Genomic DNA, 21,256 nt, shown 5'->3' on the forward strand with positions numbered 1-21,256 from the left:
TGCGGCCAACTTCCCCAGCTTTTGCAAATCCTGCATCTTAATTAGTTCCCTACTGCTTTTGTACATGGCCCACATTTTAATAGTCTCCAGGCTTCTTCCACCATTTGCTCTCTGATGTTCGGCGTGATTTCTCTTCTCCTCCAGAGAGTCCCCCTGACTCCTCCAGCACCCTCCCAGTCTGGGAACAACTTAAGGGACGCCGATGTGCCAAGCGTGTAGCCTGAGATTGATGAGCCTGTCAGCGGGCTCCCTCTGCCCCTCGCCCTCCGCTTCCCCCGGGTGCTCCTCCCGGGTTGAGCCTGCAGGGGGGTGGGGGGGTGAGAGTGGGCGAGGTGGGAGGCCAAGGAAGGGACCCATGGAGCCCCCAGCCAGGTGTGAGCCAGTGGACACCGTGACCTTCTCCCGGCCTGCGGAGGAGTCTTGCTGTGTCCTTCTGAGGGGGAAGGACACTCCGGCTCCCACCCGCATCTGTCAGCGCTTATCTGGCTCGGCGCGGGGGGCTGCCTGAGCTTGGTACAGCTGGGAGAATGGATGCCTTCAAGTGCATCAGGGGGAAATGACCAGTCGTTTATCTCCTTCCTGCAGTGTCACAGCCATCCATCCTGGAAGCTTGCAACAGCGGCTTCTTCAGCTCTCGTTGGCCTCAGGAGCAGGAGAGCTGGGGAGAGGTGGGCAGGCCCCTCCAGCCCCCCGCTTCACGCTGCGACTGTTCGTGTTCCCTTTGCTTTCCTGGCAGTCTGGGGGCCGAGCTGGTGCTGTCTCAGGCGGGCTTGCAGCCTGCAGGGCTCCGGGAGCTGGGGCTGGCGGAGGACATGGGTGGCAGCCGGGAGTGAGCAGGGCAGCATGCCCAGCTGCTCCCGAATCTCCGTGATCACGTGTGCCATCCCCCTACCCCCCGGGGAACACCACGCTTAGAACACGGGTCATCAGCCCGAGGAGCCGCCCTGTGACACCCTGCCCGTTCGCTGGTGTCTTTCCCCACTGGGAGGTACAGTCCACACTTTAAGGGTAGGGACCCACCTGTTTCTTCATGTGTCTCCCCAGCACCCGGCAACAGGCTTGGCACATAGCAGGGGGACAGTAAAGATTTATGAAAGGGATGGAGGAAAGGTGCCAGTGTTTGGTCTCAGGATCAGAGAACACGGTGTATCAGACAGCATGCCCGTTTCACAGGTGAGGGAGACTGAGCAGAGAGAAGCCCGTGGCAGCTGACCCCTTGGGCTTCCTGTCCGGTTCCAAACCTGGGCTGTGAGGCCTGTCCCAGGTTTGCCATCTTGCCTCTCTTTGATTTTAGGTCATACGGGCCTTTCCTGTGCCTGACTGCTCTGCTCTGCAGGAGAAAGGGCACCAGAGGATCCCAAGGCCTGGGTTCAAGTCCAGACCCCTCCACGCAGGGGCTGTGTGATTTGGGGCAGTTACATAACAGCTCTGGCCTTGGTTCTTTGTCGGTGAAAGGTGGACCCTGGCAGCTGCTTTGCTCACATTGTAGGGCTGTTCTGAGAGTCCCCAGGGAGGGTGGATCTGGAGGGTTTCCACGGTGATGGCGTCGCCATGCTGTGCTGCTGGGTGGGCCGCAGGGGTCTCAGCTAACACCGTGTCTGTCCCCTGCACAGTGACGTGCCCTTTGCTTGAAGAGTGTGTGCTGGCTGGCCTGGAATGGCACTGCATTCTGCCTTTGAGTCTTTTAAAAGCCCCAAGTCTGGAACCTTCTACACCGAGGAGAAAAGACCTGGCACCTGGCTGTGGGATCCATCTCTACCAGGCCCACAGCTTAAAAAAGTCACCCCTTGTGTCCCAGAACTCTGGCATCCATTGCCCAGGGCACAGAGGTCAACTTGGAAGGCTTCCTTCCCACTTTTACTGACACCTGTCACCCCATGGTGTGGTAGGCCAGGCCTATTCGACTGGCATGGCAAGGCCATGTTTGCCCGTGGCCTTGGCTGGTTTCCCTTCTTCTGGAAAGCCCTTCCTCTGGGGACTTGCTCTAGTGTCCATATCTCTGCCCCTCGGTGCTGGGCACCCGACCTCTGTACCTGCCCTCTGTCCTGGTTCACTGTATGGGGATGCTCCTGCTCAGGGGTCAGGGGCCTTCTCCAGACCCCTACTGCCCTCTGGATGTTTCTGGAAACCAGGGTGTGAATGCCATGAAGACAGGGCTCCGGTGGGTCATGCCCAGCCCAGTCCTAAGCACCGGGCCCATTGGTGGGTTCCCACCGACATTGCAGTAACTCCTGATCGCTCTCCCCACTCTGCCTTTCCTCCTTCAGCTGTTTTCATAGTGACCCTCTTAAAATACAGTCACTCTTTGCTCGAAACTTCCAGTGGCTTCTGATCACACTCACAGTGGCAGTCACCCTCCTCTCAGTGGCCTGCATGGCCTTTCCAAGGCCCCTGTAACAACTCTGGATTGGTCTCTAGGCAGATGGGTTCCCGGCTTCAGGCCATTGTATTGATGTCTCCTTGGCCCAGCATGTCCTTTCTAAGATATCAGCGTGCTGCCTTCCCCTCTCCTCAGGTTTGTGTTTTCCTGGCCTCATTTCAAAGTGTAACAGCCCCCCACCTTCCCTCAATACTCCAGCATCCCCTCCTCTGCTCTGTTTCCCCCACAAAGCACTGATCATCTGTTGTGCTCTAGGTCTCACTCATTTGATTTTAGGTATTGTTCCCCCCACCTCCATAACTTCCCTACTAGAATACAGTTTCTATGAGGGCAGGACTTTTCCTCTCTTGTTCACAGCTGTGTCCTCAGCACCTAGAATAGAATCTGGTGCATAGTAGGTGTTCAGTAATGGTTTGTCCAATGAATGAATAGGGCAAGGAAGGCATTTTCCATGCAGTTCTGCTGTGATTTCCAAATCTGCAGGACGGTACCCAACCTGGACCTGAAGCAGGGCCGGCCTCTGGCCTTCGAGCTGGGTCTCGCCCGTGGTCCCCTCTGTCCCCAGCACAGCTCTGAACTCAGCCTCTTCACGGCTGCTCTCCCTGGGCCCATGCCCCAGCTGGGGGAAGCTGGGCCCCACTGGTTCCGATGGTTGAGAAGATCCGAGGGTTAGGACCTTGCTGGGAAGTGCCACAACTTTGTGGAGGCAGAAGGGAGGGCGCTCACGTTGCTTGAACATCATACCCCTTGTGCAGACCCTCTGTGTCCCTTGGCTCCGTTGGCCCCACAGCAGTGCTGGGAAGTGGGGTGTGATCCCTTAGTTTTACATACAGAGAGATTAAGGCCCAGTGTGTAGTGTTGGGAACTAGAGCCGGGCTTCCACTCCAGAACTCTTGCACTCTTCTGGTTATCTCTACCCCTTGGACACAAGGGAGATATCACTCCTGCACAAGCGGCCACCATTACTCCCTTCCCCCACCATCCTGCTAAGCTGCTTTGACCTGGTCTGCTAGCCAGCCCAGGGGTGAGCTTCCTTTGGCCGTGTGGGTGTTTTTCTGGGTCTCCGGGGTGGGGAGATGCTTATCTGAGTTGTTCACCCCTAGGTGAGGGGGTGCACGAGGGCCCATCGTTGCTTGTGGGCTGGGCTGTGAGTGGATAGGTGCACCAGGAAATGGGGGGCAGAGGCCATACGGGGAGACAGGCAGCCCTCCTGCTGTGTGGCTATCCTGGGATTCTAAAACAGGTGGTAACACGGGCCTGCAGGGTGCAGCCTGGGTGATGGGTCCTCAACGGGAGCCTCATCTATTTTGAGCTTTATGAATCACAAAACAGGGAGTCAAGAAACAGGGTGCCAAGAAAACAGGGTGCCAAGAAAATGGCACCCCCTGTGGAAGGAGCAGATGGATTCCCAGGCCTACCACCATCTCAGGAAACCAGGGCTTCGGTCTGTCCCCCACCCCGATCTCTTCCCCCCATTCTTTCTCCCCATGAGTCTGAGAGTCTGAAGGGGATAAATGAATTAATGACTCTTAAGCTCCTGGCTTCTTGGTGTAAGTTGGTGTATAAATCCAAGGAAATAGGATGAGCTTAACTCCTTACACTAATAAGCGCTCAGAAGCGAAAACTGCACATTTGTATTTTTAAAGAAAAACTAGAGGCAGGTAAAACAACAACAACAACAACAACAAACAAAAAACCAAAACAAAAAACAACGAAAAATCTGAGCACTCCTGATGTAGCAGGAGGATTGTCTGCCATTGTCTGTGGGGTCTCTCCCTCCCTTTTGCTCTGTTGCTCTGGCTCCAGGCCCTTGCGTCACGGAGAACCCGTGATGGATGGACGGATGGATGGGCCTTGTCGGGGTGTTTCACCACTATTTCCCTCGGGGCAGACTGTCTGTTGGCAGAGCACAGCCTCCCGAAAGATGGTATCTCTTGCAAACTCAACAGCTAACAGACAGCTCCTCTCTTTGTATATTTCCCCAAAGAAGAACTGTCTTAATCTGTTTTTTATATGGCATATTTTATTATAATCCATATATGACTTGCAGGTTCCCAGTCCTCCACCCTGAGCCAAAAAACGCATGAGGAGTCAGAGGCTCTGGGAGCCTGTGACATCCAGGCGTTTGCATTTTTAAATGGCCTGGGATTTAATTACTCACTGTGCTCCCATGGTGCACTTTCGGGCTCATCTCGCCTGCATCCTGTTAATGAGCTCCAACAACCCAGCAGAAGCTCTGCTTTCAGTGTGTTGGGTGGCAGGCTTGGGGCACCTGTGTCAAAAGCCCGTGGCTTTGATTTCCACCCGAGAGGATGGCTGCCCTGTCCGCGGCCCTGGATAGAAGCCACTGCTCTCCTCTGACATTTTTTCTTCTTCTTTTTGCTTCGATTTGTGCATTTCTTTCTTTCCTTCTTTCTCTTCTTCTTCTTCTTTTTTAAAAGGCTTTCTGTGCTTCAATCCTTGTTTGTCTAAGAGGTTTTTTCTTATTTGGAAACCGATTTGCTTCGGTTTGCACAGAAGCTGTCTCTGGTGTGATGGATCGTGCTGGAAGTCACCCAAGGAGTATCTCTGTTCCCAATTAGAAGTGGAGGTAGAGCTGCTTACAGGGGCCCAGGGAGGCGGCTGGCTTGGGTGACAGCTGCTGCCGCTCTGGAGAGAGTAACGATCCGTGGGTTTATATCCCTGTGTATAAAATCAGGCTAATTTAAAGATGAATTATGTGTGGGTTTTGGACCATTTTCTTTTAATGTTAAATGTCTGATGGCTCTTGTCAGGTGATGTGGTCCCCAAATTGGTGCGAGGGTCAAAATGAGTACACGTATAAAGAATGACTAAATCCTATGTTAGATGGAATGTATTAGAATAAAACAATCAATGAAATCCCTAAGGGCTCGATAGGGAGCGTGCCTAGGATGCACGTTGTGCAAGAGCTTGGACCTGTTACCTTGTTTTTCCCTTCACTTTGGGACCTCCTGTGCTCAGGGGCCAGGGAATGTACCCTCTGCTGGTTTGCTGGGAGGGCACTGGTTAGCCTGTCATTCTGACCTTGCAAGCCTTACCCAGAATGCTTTGAAACCAGGGTTTGCCAGTGGTCAGCTAGAACGCTGTCCTGGAAGGGTGCTCCCCCGGGGATGAAGAAGGCGACGTTAAGAACCATATCCTTCCATTTTGGGGGAAACAAAATCATAGTACCTGTTACTTTTAAGGGTAGAAACCTGCACCGATACGGTAGCCACTGGCCACATGTGGCTGTGGAACCCTGGAAGTCTGGCTAAATCTGAATTGAGAGGTGCTGTCATTATAAAAATAAACACCAGATTTTGAAGACTCAATGCAAATCAAATAACGCAAAATATTGAATTAATTTTTTTATACTCACTACATGTTGAAATGATAATGTTTTGGATAGAGTGGGTTAGAAAAAATATATTAAAATTAATTGCACCTGTTGCTCTTTTCAAAATGTGGCTGCTGGAAAGCTTAAAATTATGTAAGTGGCTTGCATGATGTTTCTATTGGACAATGCTGCTGTACCACTAAAATTGGAATTATTCTAACTTCACACTAATAAGCAGTAGCATTTATAGGGCACTCGGACCATGCCAGGCTCTTTACGTATTCAATCTAATTTCAAATTATGAGTTTTGAAGAGAAGAACCAAAACCTAAACAGAAATTGATATACTTCATTTTCCGCTGTGTTTCCGTGCTTCTGTGCTGGTTTTTTGTGGGTCATCCAGTTTCTTTATGCAGTGTATTTATTACCTTGTTTCATTTTCCCATCAATATTATGAAATATTGTGGCCATCCTCAGTTAATATGTAAGGAAACAGAGACTCAGGGGTCTGAAGAACTAGCCCTTTGGCTAATGGTCCTTTGACTAATACATGGCCAGACTAGAGCTTGATTCCAGGGCCATCTGGAAACAGCACTTCTATGAGCCCAACAGATATTTTGGTAATGAGGCAAGGATAATGCCACGGAGTTCCTCTGTGACCCTGGGAAGGGCTCCTTATCATTCTGTGCTACACTTTCCTCCCAGAGGGGTTGGACTCTAGATGCTCCTGGAAGTCCCTGGAAGTCCCTTCTGGCCCTTTACCTGTAGAGAGCCCATCTCGCTGTTCCTAATTTGGTTCTTTTGTCTCTCTTGGTGCTTCTACTGTGCCCATCTGGTAAATGACCAGAGGATCCAGAGAGTGGAATGAATTGTGGGAAAACAGGATGGAGGAATATGGAGCAGAGGAGGAAGACAGAGTTGGAGGAGGAGGAAGTTCACAGTGGATGGAGAGTTCCGTGGGGGGTCAGTACTGTTGCAGAAGGGGTGAACCCCACATGGGATGTTCATATATAGCAGAGCCCAGAACCACGACGCAGACCTGCCTCAGTCTCAGTAAAGGACTGTCTTTTATCTTGAAATATGAAGTCTATGGAGAGAGTTTGGGGTGCAGTGGAAAATGCACAAAGGTTTGGGAAAGGACTTTTTGAGGAAGAACCAAAGAGAGACAAAACAATGTCTGTACAAGCTAGAGAGTATGTGAACGGGTTGGCGGGGCAGATTGGGGTCAAGGCTGGGCTTTGCCTCCAAACAACTGTGTGATATTAAACAAATTCCGTACCTCCCTAAGCTTCGGCATCCTCATCTGTGAAATGGGATAGTAACTGTGCTCGCCTCTTGGGGCACGGTGGGGATTAAGCAACACACAGCTAGGGACAGCTACCGCATATTCGTGTGTGCACAGCCGTCCTCGTGGACACAAGCATATCAGTGCTCGCTGGGGCTCAGCCTGGGCCTGCAAACTGCAGATAAGGTTGCATCAAGTGGGGCTCCCATCCTGATCTTAACGGCATCTAGGAACGGCTGCGTTCTTGTTCTGCTGTGTGGCTTTCTGTGAATTACGGAATTTCTCTGAGCCTCGGATCCCTCATTTATAAAATGAGGTGATTAAAGCAGATGATCTATAAGGCTTTTTTTCAGCTCTCAAATGCTGTGCGATTCTGGAAATAGGATTTATTTAGTGTTGAGAGGCTATGGGGAATACGAAGATACGAACTTCAAATATATGTATATATGATTACCATAAGTTAAGAGGACGGTGACCAACTGTTCTCTTCTGTCTGAGGGCAGGACATGAGGCAACATGCTTTAATTGTTTTATGAGAGATGTTTGGAAGCCTTTTTTTTTTTTTTTTTTTGACTTGGGAGAAAGAGTGGTATGTCATCAGAGCAGGCTCTGGGGTCGCACGCTCTGAACTCGTTAAGGCAGACAGTGCACTATTTTCCCGACACTCAACTTCAGTGTAACGGATTTCAGTTACTGACTTCAGACCCATCACCTGGGTCTTCCCTGACCCCCTGATCTAGAGCAAGCTCCCCATTGTATTCTCCCTTCACATCGCACTCTGTTGTTTTCCTCTGCCGCCCGTAGGACAATTTGTCATTCCATATTAATTTTGTACGCAGTGTTTAATATCTGTCTCTTTGGACTGTAAACCCCTAAAGGCCAGGACTGTCTTTATCTGGTACATCTCCTGGGTGCCCAGGGGAAGCACCGCAGTTCTTTGTGGAATGAATATGTGTGTGGATGAGTTCCAGGGCTGGTTGATTTGGTGGTAGTTTTTCTTTTCTTTTCTTTTTTAAAAAATTTTATTTATTTGACAGACAGAGATCACAAGTAGGCAGAGAGGCAGGTAGAGAGAGAGGAAGGGAAGCCGGTTCCCTGCTAAGCAGAGAGCCTGATGTGGGGCTCGTTCCCAGGACCCTGAGACAATGACTTGAGCCAAAGGCAGAGGCTTAACCCACTGAGCCACCCAGGCGCCCCTGGTGGTAGTAGTTCTTGATGGAGGTGGATGGAGGGGGATCCTGGGTTTGCCGAAGACCTTGTTGTCTCTCGAGGGACTTTAGATACTGTTTCTTCTTCCTATTGGCTTCTTCTGGGGGCTGGTCTCTTGTAGGTATGGACTTCTTCAGTTTTAATGAGATGTCCTAGTGTCCCTTTCTTGTGGACTGGCCAGCCTGCCTCTGGTTCTGGAGAGATGGAAGGGGTAGGTAGAGTTGCATTTGAGTTGCAATGAAGCCCAGCAGAGCAGGGTTTGATTTTGCTGGTTATTTCCATTTCTGCCCTGTCCCTCTGTCCCCCACCCCACCCACTCTTCATCCTGGGGCCCTGATCTGGGCCCTAGGAAGCTGACCTTGGTGTGCTGTGTCAATGAGGCTGCCTTGCCCCCTGGTGTCTAGCTGAGGTTGGCCAATCAGAAGGCAGAGCAGGAAGACAAGGTTGAAAAGAAAGAACTTGGGCCATGTGCCTCTTTACCTTGGTTCTCTCTTTCATGAGCTCACTGAGGCTGCAAGCCACAGATCCCTCCGGGTTCTTGCAAATGCTCTCCCTCTGTCCCTTCTGTCTCCCTCTGTCTAGGAAGAGCGGTGGTAATGGCGCCCCATTGCCAACTCCCGGGGGTGCTTCACCTTTCCGTGTAGTTCCCTCACTCCTGTGCACAACACTGTGAATAGTCCTACACTCCACTCTCAACTCCCCCATGCGCATGGGCCATTCCCCTCCCCGGGCTGCTTTCTAGGGCACCAATCCCTCATATTCTTGTCTTTATCTTACCTGATAACAGGACAGGGGCCACGCATCTAATTGCCAAGGGGGTATGAGGTACAGGATCAGAGAAGAGATCAGAGGAATGTTTCTTAGCAAATCAAAACAGGATCCCCTGTACCTGAGGCTTCTGCTTTTAGTTTAACAAAAGCAAAAATAATATCCCTGCGGCGCCTGGGTGGCTCAGTCCTTAAGCATCTGCCTTCGGCTCAGGTCATGATCCCTGGGTCCTGGGATCGAGCCCCACATCTGGGTCCCTGCTCTGCGGGAAGCCTGCTTCTCCCTCTCTCACTCCTCCTGCTTGTGCTCCCTCTCTTGCTGTGTCTCTCTCTGTCAAATAAATAAATAAAATCTTAAAAAAAAAATCTCCTTTTGGGTTAAGAGCTTGGGGGGTATCTTGAGAAAGGAGTTCAGCTTCTTTCTCTGGTCTCTTTCAGACAGGGATGACTCTGGCTGCCAGGACTCAGCTGGCCCCATGACCTCAAGCCCCAGGTAGCCGACCAGACTCTGACCTTTCCAGAAAAGGTGCCCTGCTGTGCAGGCGCTGCAGCTCCCAGCCACAGAGCTGGGGTCTGCTAGACATCTGTGCTCCCTAATCCCTTCCCTTGGCTTTGGTGGTCTTTGTATCCCTCGAGGGGAACAGCCTCTCTGAGGTCGAAATAGTTTTTCATGGAGCAACCTGGAGCCGGGCACCCAGCATGGCTGAGGGGAGGTCATGGAGTTGCCAGACGAGATCTGGGGTAGAGGGAGAGAACACTAAGATTTGAGGCTAATGTTGGTGTATTGCTGTAGAATTTTCAAAATACTTTCATGTAAGGGGCATGTTTATGCCCCACAAAATGGCCCTGTGGGGGTACTGGCCATCATTGTCCTCACTTTGTGGATGCAGAAAAGGGCTCCGGGATTGTTGAGTGGCCTACTCACAGTCACTGTCTGTCTGGTGCCTTTCGCTCTCCTCTGCTCTGAGGCTACAGACAGGGTTGCCATTTGTCTCTGGGGCTGGAAACAGGAGATGGGAAAGCCAGACCCAGCTCCGGGGCTCCTGTTCCACCCAGAGGTGAGGGCACAGGCTGCCTCTAGCCCTACCCAGAGCGCCAGGTCCTGCATGCTCTCCGGGGCCACCCCTGTCCCTCCTGGTCCTTCTGCCCCCCTGCTTCTAATGGCCTGACCCCTGCTTCTCTGTCCTTACTTTGCAGAAGTGGAGCTGCCCCTGAAGAAGGATGGCTTCACCTCGGAAAGCACCACCCTGGAAGCCTTGCTGCGGGGTGAGGGTGTGGAGAAGAAGGTGGATGCCAGAGAGGAGGAAAGCATGCAGGAAATACAGGTATTTGGGGGGTGTGTCCAGAGCGCGGGTGCAGGGCTTCCTGGGGCCCGGGCCGGAGGCGGCTCCTGCTCCCAGGCCGCCTGGTGCATGGCTGCAGGCAGACTCACCCTGCCTTCCTCCCGTAACCCGGCCTCCAGAACAAGCCCTCACCCCTCTCTTGGTGTCCCCATGTGGCCGTTCAGAATATATCTTTCCAGCCTGCTGTATGCCAGGGGCTGGGCTAGGTCCCGGGGACACGAAAGTGAGCAAAACAGACAGGAGTCCTCACCCCGTGGAGCGGGCAGTCCAGAGTTCAGGCTTGAAACCTCGGGGTTGTCTACACCAGCTTGTCCCCCAGGACCCCCCGCCTTCCTCACACCCCATCATCACACCCTGTCCTCAGCTCTAGTTCTCAGCACCGCCCTCTTCTCCTTCAAGGCCAGTGTAGGCATCACCCTCCAGGCGGGGCTGGTGGATCCTGTCCCTGCTGGTTTCCCGCCCACTCTTCCCAGTCCTGTGGAGGCTCTCACTACCCAAGATCGCCGTGGTGCACTCTGACCAGTTCTCATTCCTTCATCTTCAGTCTCTGTTGTCGAATTCGATGGTTGGCATGGAGTATTGTAGTAATATTAATTAATATAAATATTAAACAATAGTATTAATAATTAAATACAATTCAATTATTAAAATAAAATTACATTGATATTAAATGTATATTTTATGATACTTTATATTTTGTGTGATACTTACCGCATATTACATATTTATTAATTGCATATCCAACGTAATGTTTAGTATTTGCATATTCATTTACTGACGTTACAATTAAAGTAATAGCAGTTACACGTCTGGTTTGCCTCTTGAGTGCCACCAGTCAGTGAGTTCCAAGGACTCGGGGACCATGTGGTCGTGCTCACTGTTGTCCCCTTGGGGCCTTGCCCTCTCCCACAGAGCTGAGTCTCAACAAAGATGCAAGGTGAAGCCGAGAACTGGCCTCCTCCCCTGCCATCCCTGTGTGCAGATGGGCCGTCCGGTCCTGTTCCTGTCACAACACGGCCTCTGTGGGTTGCCTCTGCTCCTCGGAGCTATGGCTCTCCTGAAGGTCCTTAATCGCTATGACCTCCATGTGCCTAATGCACCTTGGAGTCATCTGCCGCCCCCGTCTTTCCGTCGCACCCAGCGTCTGGTGCATCGGAATCCAGTCCGCTGTGCCTGCAACCAGAGCACAGGCTCCTCTCACCGTGTGCCCCCATGACTGCCCCAGTTCCTGGTCGCTGTCATCTGTCTGAACAGCTGCAACAACTTTCTAAGTGGTGCCCCTGCTGATGGCTGAGAGGGAGCCCTTTAAACCGAAGTGGGATCCTGTTTTTCCTGTGCGCCAAACCAGACACAGGCTCCTGTTCTCCCCGAATAAAAGTCAAGTCCCTCTTACCTCTCCAACTCGGTTTCTGGGCCTTTCCCTTGCTCATTTCTGTTGCCGGCACACTGACCTCATTTTGTTCCTTCTAGAACACACCAGACACTGTTGCCTCAGGGTTTTGCTCAGCCTGTCTCCTCTGCCTGCAGGTTCCTCAGCCCAGGCATCAGCTGGGGCCTCACCCTCACCTTCTTCAATCTGTGTCTCTTCCTCTCTGTGAAGCTGACCCTGACCCTGTGGGTACTACCGCATTCTGTGCCCTCCCCGCCCTCCAGATCTCCCGATCCCCTAACTCTGCTTTTCTTTGCTTTTTCTTTTTCCCCATAGCTTTGATCACTATCTACCATACTTTGTAATTTGCTGATTTGTAATGTTACTGGGTATTTTCTGTTTTCTTCCAATGGCATGTAAACTCAAGGGTGGGATGATTGTCTTGTTCACTGATATACCTGAAGCAGACAAACAGTGCCTAGCGCTTAGTAGGTGCACAGTAAGTATCTGTTGGGGGGATGTACAAGTGAATAGATTCCTGAGAGTCGCCCCAGGGGGCAATCTGTCCCTTCTCTGACATGTCCTACTTTGCTAGCTGATCTTTCATCCTGAAAGAAAGCTTTGCTTGTGCCCATCCCTTGTTTAAAAAACTTAGCTGAAACGCTTGTATCTTACTGGGTAAATCCAAAATGGTGAGTGTGATCTTCTTGGGCCTCCTCTCTCTGCTCTTAAGCTAGTTTTCAGGCTTATTTTCTTCCACTTCTGTGCTCCCCTGTTCTGCAGTCTTCCTTCTCTCCTTTGTTCCTGTGGTCATGTCGTGTCCTTTACTTGGGGAATCTTTTCTTCTACTCTATATGTATAAATACACCCAACGGTCAGGCTCAGCCCCAATGCCACCTTTCTTGATGGTCCCACAGCCAGAGGGATTCTTCTTGTCACTGGCATTTACGGTGACTCATTTTCTTCTTTGTTTTCCCTATTCACATTTCTCCCACCTTTCCCCAGTTTTTGGACTTTTCAGGTCTTTGAAGTTAAGGCATATCACATCTGTGTTGTGTAGTTAGTATAATTTCACTGAATCAGTGGATGGGACAGAACCATTGCCCAGACACCCTGACACTCTAGTGACAGAGAGCCTCTTATGCTTTCAAGCTGGTGGGCTCAAGGTACTCTCAGGCAGTGTTGGGCTAATCTATGGGCCATAGCTATGGAATCATCACCATTGCCATCCTCCCTGATGTGAATAGATGAGGAGAGCATGGGCAGAGCATGGGTCTACCATCTACCATGCTAGAAGTGGAAATCAGGACCATAAGCCAAATGAGTTTATGTGTTCTTATCAACTTTGGTTATAAAAATAAAGTACGTATGTAGTAAATGGATTATATTTGTTCATTTTTCATTCATTCATTCAACCAAAGTTTATTGAGTGTCTCCACTGAGCAGGTACTGTGCTAGGTTCTGGGGGGGACAGAGAAACCAAGAGAGAGCAGTCCCTACTGTTCATATTTATATTCTAGTAATGACAGACAGACAGAAGACAAGTACACAAAGGAAATAATTGCATTTCACGATAAATGACCATGAGAAGAACAGAGTGTGAAGATTCAGTATAAGAGGAGGGACAGATTCTAGGTAGTGTCCTAAGTGAGATAAGGGATTTAACCTCATCCTAAGGGATGAGAAGGAGCGGGCAAAGCAAGAATATGGGGAGGAGATTTCTGGGCAGAGGAACAGTATGCTTGAAGGCCTTGAGATAGGTCTGAGCTTATAGTTTTGAAAGAACAGACAGAAGATGCAGAACTCATACAACTCAATAACAAAAACCCAAACAATTCAATCACAAAATGGGCAGAGGACCTGAACAGACATTTTTTTTCCAAAGAAGACATGCAGATGGCCAACAGGCACATGAAAAGATGCTCAACATCACTCATCATCAAGGAGAAGCAAATGAAACCATAGTGAAATCAGCCCACACCTGTCAGGATGGCTATTATCAAAAGACAAAAAACAACAAGTGTTGGTGAGCATGTGGAGGAAAGGAAACCCTGATGCACTGGTGGTAGGAATGTAAATTGGTGTAGCAACTATGGAAAAATATGGAAAAGTATGATGGTATAGAACCACCAAATGACCCACAATTCCACTTCTAGGTATGTATCTGAAGAAAATGGAAACACTATTTCAAAAAGATGCATGTACCCTTATGTTTGCTGCAGCATTATTTACAGTAGCTAAGACATGGAAATGATCTAAACGTCCGCTGATGGATGGATAAAGAAGATATGGTACGTAGACGCAATGGAATACTACTTAGCCATCAAAAAGAATGAAGTCTTACCATTTATGACAACATGGGTGGCCCTAAGGGCATGATATTAAGTGAAATAAATCAGAGAAAGACTACCACATGACTTCACTTATTTATAGAATCTAAAAAACAAAACCAAACCCAGACTTACAGATATAGAGAACAGATTGGTTGTTGTCAGAGAGGAGGGGGGTTGGGGTTGGGAGGGTGTGAAGTGGGTGAAGGGGATTATGCAGAATGTAGTCAGTAACATTATATTAATTTTGTAGGGTGACAGATGGCAACTAGCCTCACTGTAGTGACCATTTCGCAGTGCCTACAAATGTCAAATCACTGTGTTGTTCACCTGAAACTGATGTAATATTGCATGTCTGTTACACCTCGATAAAGAAAAAGAAAAAGAAAAATAGGAAAAAAAGAAAGACAGAAAGTTCATGTGGCCAGGGCAGAGTGCTGGGGTGCCAGGGAGAGAAGGGCCTAGGGTGGAGTGGGAGGGTTGGGCCATGTCCAATGACTCTGGCCTCTCAGGACATGGAGGAGGCACTTGATTTCATGGAAATGAAGAAGAAGGAAGCCATTTTATTTATTTATTTATTTATTTATTATTTTTTAAAAGATTTTATTTTATTACTTATTTGACAGAGAGAGAGATCACAAGTAGGCAGAGAGGCAGGCAGAGAGAGAGGGGGAAGCAGGGTCCCACTGAGTAGAGAGCCCGATGTGGGGCTTGATCCCAGGACCCTGAGATCATGATCTGAGCCAAAGGTAGAGGCTTAACCCACTGAGCCACCCAGACGCCCCTGAAGGAAGCCATTTTAACAAGGGCAGCGAATTCATGTTTCCCCAAGATCCCCCTGGCTGCTGCCTGGAAAAGAGACTGGATGCAGGGCTGTGGAAGAAGGAGGGGAATCAGTTAGGAGGTTTTTGCAGTGTTCCAGGCTAGAGATAATGGAGTCTTTTAACGGCATTCCTTCATCTTTTTTAACACAACCACAAACAATTGTTGTCATCACTGTAAAGACTGTTTAGAGTAACAGGGAGAAAAGTTATTTTAAAATGTGTTTATTTTCCAGATAATGTCCTTGGACAGGGAATGCAAATATGTTAGTGGGGGTTCAGCTGCATCTTAGTTGGACCTCTGCCCTTGACTCCTCTGCACAGGATGCCCCCTCTGCTTCCTGAGCCCTGAAGGCACGCTTTGTTTGTTAGGAACTCTTGGCTCCTCCCTGGTTATGTAGAGAGGCTTTTGGGTGTCAGGGCCACATCGTCGCAGGAAATGCAAACACATTGGAATGGCCGCTGTCACATCAGAGGTCTGGGGCACAGACTAGGGGTTCTCAAGATGCAGGGAGACCAACAGGAAAGGGAGGGAGAAGTCCATTTACTTCTGGACATTGAGGCCATGTGGTGGGCAGTGCTGAGACTAGCTCAGTCGCCTTCACCAGGTTTCACTTCCAACCTGGGATTCAGGTTGCAGGTCAAAAATATCTGCATGACAAAAAATGAGGGTGGAGTCAGATTGTACGGGCCAGCCAGAGGCCATGACCTTTAAATTCGAGGTCGTTGGAACTCACCATGATTAAATGACTTCAAGACCCAGAAGTTGGCAAGACAGCTGTTTGAACAGCCACAACAGTCATAACAACAACACCTCATATTTATACCACATCTTTTCACTGAAGTCTGCCGAGTGTTCGACTTGTCATCCTCTTGCCTTCCACTTGTGTTCCCACCTAATGGTTCAGAAAGCCAAGATGCAGACAGCTTAGGAGGCCTGATGGGGACCTGGACCAACCTTTCCTCGCTGTGGGCCAGAGGGCGTGTCTCATAGACAGCACTACTTCTGTTAGATGGCTGCGGTGGGCCCAGAGACCCCGCGTGCTGTCAGCTGATGGCTTCCCAAGTAAGCCTAGTAGAGAAGCCGGAGGAATATTTACAAGACCTGTTTTGAGCTCTGTGTGAGGATTTGTAATCAGCAGTGCCCTGACACCTGTGACTGGGAGAGAACTCTGATGAGAAGGCCATGGAAGAAGGTCTCTGGAAACTCACCCTTGGGCTTCCTACTTGGAGGACAGCCTGGAGGCATTGTCTGGGAGGCCAATGGAACAGTGATGATGATTCCATGTGTCAGTAAAGTGTGTGCTGCCTCTAAGCCTTTTCATAGTTTGTGCCATTGTCATGCCATCACAGGGGTGGATGCTGATGCTGTTATCCTGTATAATATGGTGCCTGCCCTCCTTTCTAGACTCTTCTTATGCCAATCTCTCCTGAATCACTGAGCTCTAGTCACCCTGGCCTCTTTCTGCAACATGGATAAGCCATGTTCCTTTTCCTGCCTCAGGGAGCTTGCTCATGCTGTTCCTTCTGCCTGGAACACTTTTCCTTTCTCCCTGCCCTTGGTCTCCATTCCCAAGGCTAGTCTCTGCTCATCCTACATATCTTAACTCACTTAGGTCACTTCCTCAGGTAAGCCTTTCCTGACCCTCAGATTAGGTAAAATTCCCTCTAATAGCCTCTCGTAGCAGCTTGTACTTGCCTGTCATTGTGTTTATGGCAGTTGTAACTATATGTTGTGGATGTTGTTTAAATCTGTCCTCCCTTCACTATACTGTAGAATCCTTTTAGGTCACCAACTGTAGTTATTCTGTGGCTTGTCTAGCACAGTGCCTGCCATATAATCAGCACTAAACAAGGGTTTGTTGATCAAATGAATAAATGAATTCCTATTTTATAATTGGGGAAACTGAGGCATGAAGAGGTGATGACTCACTCAAGGTTGCACAGTGAGTCCATAAAGAGGTTTCTAGGGCTCATGACATGGAGTCCAGTGAGCTCCATGCCCCTTCTCCTTATCCCACTTTCAGTCTGGGGAGCTGGGTCCTCTGCCACTATTTTTCATCCTGCCCTTAAACCTAAAGACACACTTACCTGCCCTCCCCTCCCTACAAAGGGAGTGAAGTGTTCAGGTTCCTACAGGAAGGGTCTACATAATATACCTTCAATCTTCAGACACATAGCTGAGAAACGACCAGGAGACTCTGAGCTGATGAACCTGACTTTGCTTTGGCCATGGCTTCACTGTATGACCTTGGGCAATTAAAACTGTTTTTAGCCTCAGTTTATTCACCTGTAAAATGGAAATTGGATTCTCTGCTGCTGTGTGAATCACAGATCTGTTGGAGAGAGATAATTAAATTCATGAACTTTAAGCTTCATTACAAGTAATGTGCTGTAATGAAAATCCATTTTTCTTAAAAAAAAAAACAAACAAATGATGGGTGAATAAGAACAACACATTAATGTCAAATTCTGGTCAGATGAACAGGAAGTTACTTGTTTTCATCAAATAGGGCAGGGTCCCAGAATGGCAGAGAAAGGAGGAATGTATTTTCTTATTTAGGAACAAAAGGAACATTACATTAAAAAAGTAAGTTTTGAAAAACATCTTGGGTCCACGTAGAAAAGTGCCCCTACCAGAGTATACTCTTTTTAGAAAATGCTTTTTGGGTAAAAAGAGTTGAAAAAAGTCAGTGTTCTGGGAGGACCAGGCTGGAAGGGGCCCAGGGGTTTGAGACAGTTGTTATGGCCAAGAGCTTGGACTCTGGGCGGCCTTTTGGAGGCCCTGCTCCTCCAGCAATGGCAGCATCTTCACCTTGTTGGAGCACAGTAACAAAACAGACCTCCTGCCCCTGCCTCAAATTACCCTCTGATGGCTTCCTCCTTTGCATTTTATTTCTCAACCCCTCTGTTCATTTTCTTGTCATTTCAGAGGGTTTTGGAAAATGACGAAAATGTAGAAGAAGGAAATGAAGAAGAAGATTTAGAAGAGGATATCCCCAAGCGCAAGAACAGGACCAGAGGACGGGTAAGCTGGGGACAACATGAGGGAGGGAAGAGTTAAGGGAGGCGGAAGCCCGGAGAACAGTTTGTTCCCAGACCCAAAGTCCCAGTGCATATCCTCTCATATCCATGGTCTCCCTTGAGGAAGACACTGAGAGGAGGAACTCCGGAAGAGCTCTGACCCCAGGTGATAGCCTGTAAGAGTTTAGAGCTGGCCAGAGGGAGAAGAGGAGAGAGAGGGTGTCCTGAGGGGACAGTGAGGGTCCTGGGAGGGCTGGGGTGGGGGTCCGGGGAGGGTGGAGGAAGGGGAGAATGTGACTGCTGTACCCATGACTTGGTCTTAAAAGAAGGCTGCATTTTCCTGTCCCTGGGGCTGCCCCAGAATCACCTGCTTTGGGGTGTTCTTCACTAGGTGGAGAGTAGGATCACTCTGGGAGAGCGTGGCGGCCTCGGCTAACGGTTTCCAAGTGGGTGGGGGATGGGCTTTTGGTGTGGGGCCCCGGATGTGGCAAGAGGAGGCCAGAAGCCTGGGGTGTGGCTGAGGGGAAATCCGTGGTGGAAGGTATACAACTTATGGGAGCGGTGCTTGAGGGGAGGGACCGAAGGCTGAGCAGTGGTGCTCTCAGGCATGTGGGTTGCTCCTCCAGGGTCCTCGTGTTCAAGCCCAAGGGGCTTTTGGTGGTCACCCTCAGGGGTCTGCAAGGGCATTTGACAATGAATAATAATGAGGTGGAGACAGACCTCCAGGGGTAAACTTGCTTGCTGTCTAGAGAGTTAGGATTAGGCCTTCTGGCCCCTTTAGGCTGTAGGTAGGACCCTTAACCCTCTTATCCATGGGTGCCCTGCGGGTTGGGGTCCAAGGCTAATCACGGTCTGCTTCCCAATTCTTCTGCTTCTTGGGCTTCAGTATCCATCAGAGTCACCAGGAGAGCCTATCAAAATGCAGATTCCCAGGACCCACTCCCAGAAGTCCTGATTTAGGAGGTTGAGGTTAGGGTTCAGAAAGCTGTATTATAAGCAGATTCCCAGGTGGCTGGTGTAAGCAGCGGTCCAGTGCTGCCCACGTGGAGCTCGGCTGCTCTGGCTTGTTGGCAGGGGCTGGCATTTCTCAGGCCGGGCAGGGCAGCCCTCTGATGTTGGATGCCTTCTCTAGTGGCCAAGCAGCTTCAGCCATGATCTTGTTTTATTTGTTCTTTACTCCCACTTTTTGTTGGTACGTATATCCGATTTTTGGGAGAATATCTGAAAGCAAGTCCTAGACATTTTATCATTTAACCTGCACATACCTTAATGTATTTCTCTAACAAATATCGCTATTATACCCAATAAAAACAACGACACTTCTAATATCTATGCTCTAGTCCCTGATGATTTCCCTGGATTTTCTCAAAAATACCTTTTTACAGTTGGCTTGTTTGAAACTTAAGCCTTTTTTATTCGAGACATACCTCTTCCCTGCTCTACCCCCCCCATGCACACACATATATTTTTCTCCATGCTATTTATTTGTTGAAGAAGTTGGGTGGTTTTTCTTGCAGAATTCCCCACATTCTATATTTGTGGATGGGTGGTATTTAATGTATCCTCTTCACTTTCTGGAAACTTGATTAGGCTCAGACTATTTGAATATGGGTGTAAATTCTTTTGTGGGGGGGGCAAGGACCCTTCTGTGCCTCTTACTGTATCATGTATCACATCACGAGGTATGTGTTGTCCAGCTGTTCTGCTCTCAGGGCTGGGGTGGGGGTGGGAAATGGATCAGTGGATTCAGGTGTTGTCAGCCGGATCTCACCCTAGAAGGTTCCCCATCAAGTTCTCATCTAGCTGTTTCAGCAACCAATGATAATGCCTAGATTCATGACTTCATTGCAGGCCACAAAGTAGTGAATATCTAATTCCATCATTAGAGGAGGTTTTAGAATCTCTGGACCTTGTGTGAACTCCAAGAGCTGTGTACCACCAGGCCTGCTTCCATCCCGTCCCTCAGCCCAAACCACAGTTACTAGGGTAGATTGTGGACAGTGGTCCTTTTCACATCTTCTCCACTCCCATCCTAGATCTAGATTATTGATCTCGGCAGAGCATGGATGTGAGCTGGGTGTCTCCCCTGTAAGAAAACAGCAGTGGTACTCGCTCAGTGTGCTTCCTAGCCACCAGGCCATGTGCTGGGGCTCTTTACAACAAGAGCTACACATCGAGGGTGATGACTAGGACTTTGTCCTGCATTCTCGATTTCTCCCCTGTTCCTCATAAGGACATGTGGTGACTGAGCACTTAAAATATTGCCAGTTCAAATTACAATGTGCTGTAAAGGTAAAATACACACCAGATTTCAAACACTTAGTATGAGAAGAATGCAAAGCAGCTCATTAATATTTTTTATATTGATTATATATTGAAATGATAATAGTTTGAATACATTGGGTTGAATAGATGATATTATTAACATCCATTGTACCTGTTTCTCTTTTTACTCTTTTTAAAAAAGTATGGCTACTAGAAAATTTAAAATGATGTGTGTGGTTCACATTATGTCTCTATTGGCCAGCACTTCTTGTTTCATTCCCAGATTCTGGGATTATTACTCCCAGACAGATTATGGAATTTGCTCAAGGTCATCTAACCTAGTAAAGAAGAAGTCAGGATTCGAACACAGGTCTGTGCTTTTGTCATGGAGTCATGCCTGGCCCAGTGCCCATCATGGGACTAAAGACCAGCTTGTCAAATGAATGACTGAGTGTTAGGAAAGAAAGAAAAGTTCTGTTTCAACTTTCTGGGAGCAGAGAGAAGGCCTGAGCACAGTGAGGGAGCTGGATGGGGCTTCGCCTAGCTCAGGGCCCATCTGATGTTGGCCAAGAGCCAGCCAAATGGCTCGATGTTGGGTAGGGACACTATGCTCATGTCATCCATGGTGGGAGCCATGGGATGACCTAGAAGGACGTAAGCAGGCCTGCTTGGGCTGGAATACAGGTGTGAGGCTGCTTCACCCATAGCCTCAGTTAAGCTACGCTTTTAAGTGGTATATTCAGGCAGCGGCTGGTTGCCGGAGAGCGTTTCTGTTGTCAGGACTGATAGGTGGAACCTCAATGTGTGGTCCCTGGACTTTGACCTCAGGACCACTTGGGGGGTTATCAGACACACAGGACCCTGGACTCCACCCGAGATGGACCAAATTAGAGCCTGCACTTTGACAAGACCCCTAGGTGCTTTGTGCACTCATTGAGGAAGTCAGGGGTGAGGTAGTGATTCCAAGAACAGCCTCTGCCCTGTTTGAACCATGTGTTCAAATCCCAGCTCCACTATTTACTAGACTTTGGGTGAATTATGTAACCTCATCATCTTGATCAAATTATAGCAATACTCTGGGCCTCAGTTTTTCATCAGGAAAACGGGAGTACTAATACCCAGCCAAT

At 49.1% G+C, this 21,256-nt stretch overlaps 1 protein-coding gene across 1 annotated transcript in view; it reads left to right on the top strand.

The window, feature by feature from the left end:
- Positions 1 to 21,256, top strand: part of LOC111148579 (double PHD fingers 3) — a 200,822-nt gene that overhangs the window by 133,422 nt on the left and 46,144 nt on the right. The window contains 2 exon segments of the mRNA XM_022505262.1: positions 10,175 to 10,302; positions 17,773 to 17,868. Of these exon segments, the coding sequence (XP_022360970.1) occupies positions 10,175 to 10,302; positions 17,773 to 17,868 (224 nt within the window).

Source organism: Enhydra lutris, unplaced genomic scaffold, assembly GCF_002288905.1.
Source record: "Enhydra lutris kenyoni isolate GAN:26980312 unplaced genomic scaffold, ASM228890v2 scaffoldscaffold20, whole genome shotgun sequence".
In the NCBI taxonomy this organism is placed as follows: domain Eukaryota; kingdom Metazoa; phylum Chordata; class Mammalia; order Carnivora; family Mustelidae; genus Enhydra; species Enhydra lutris.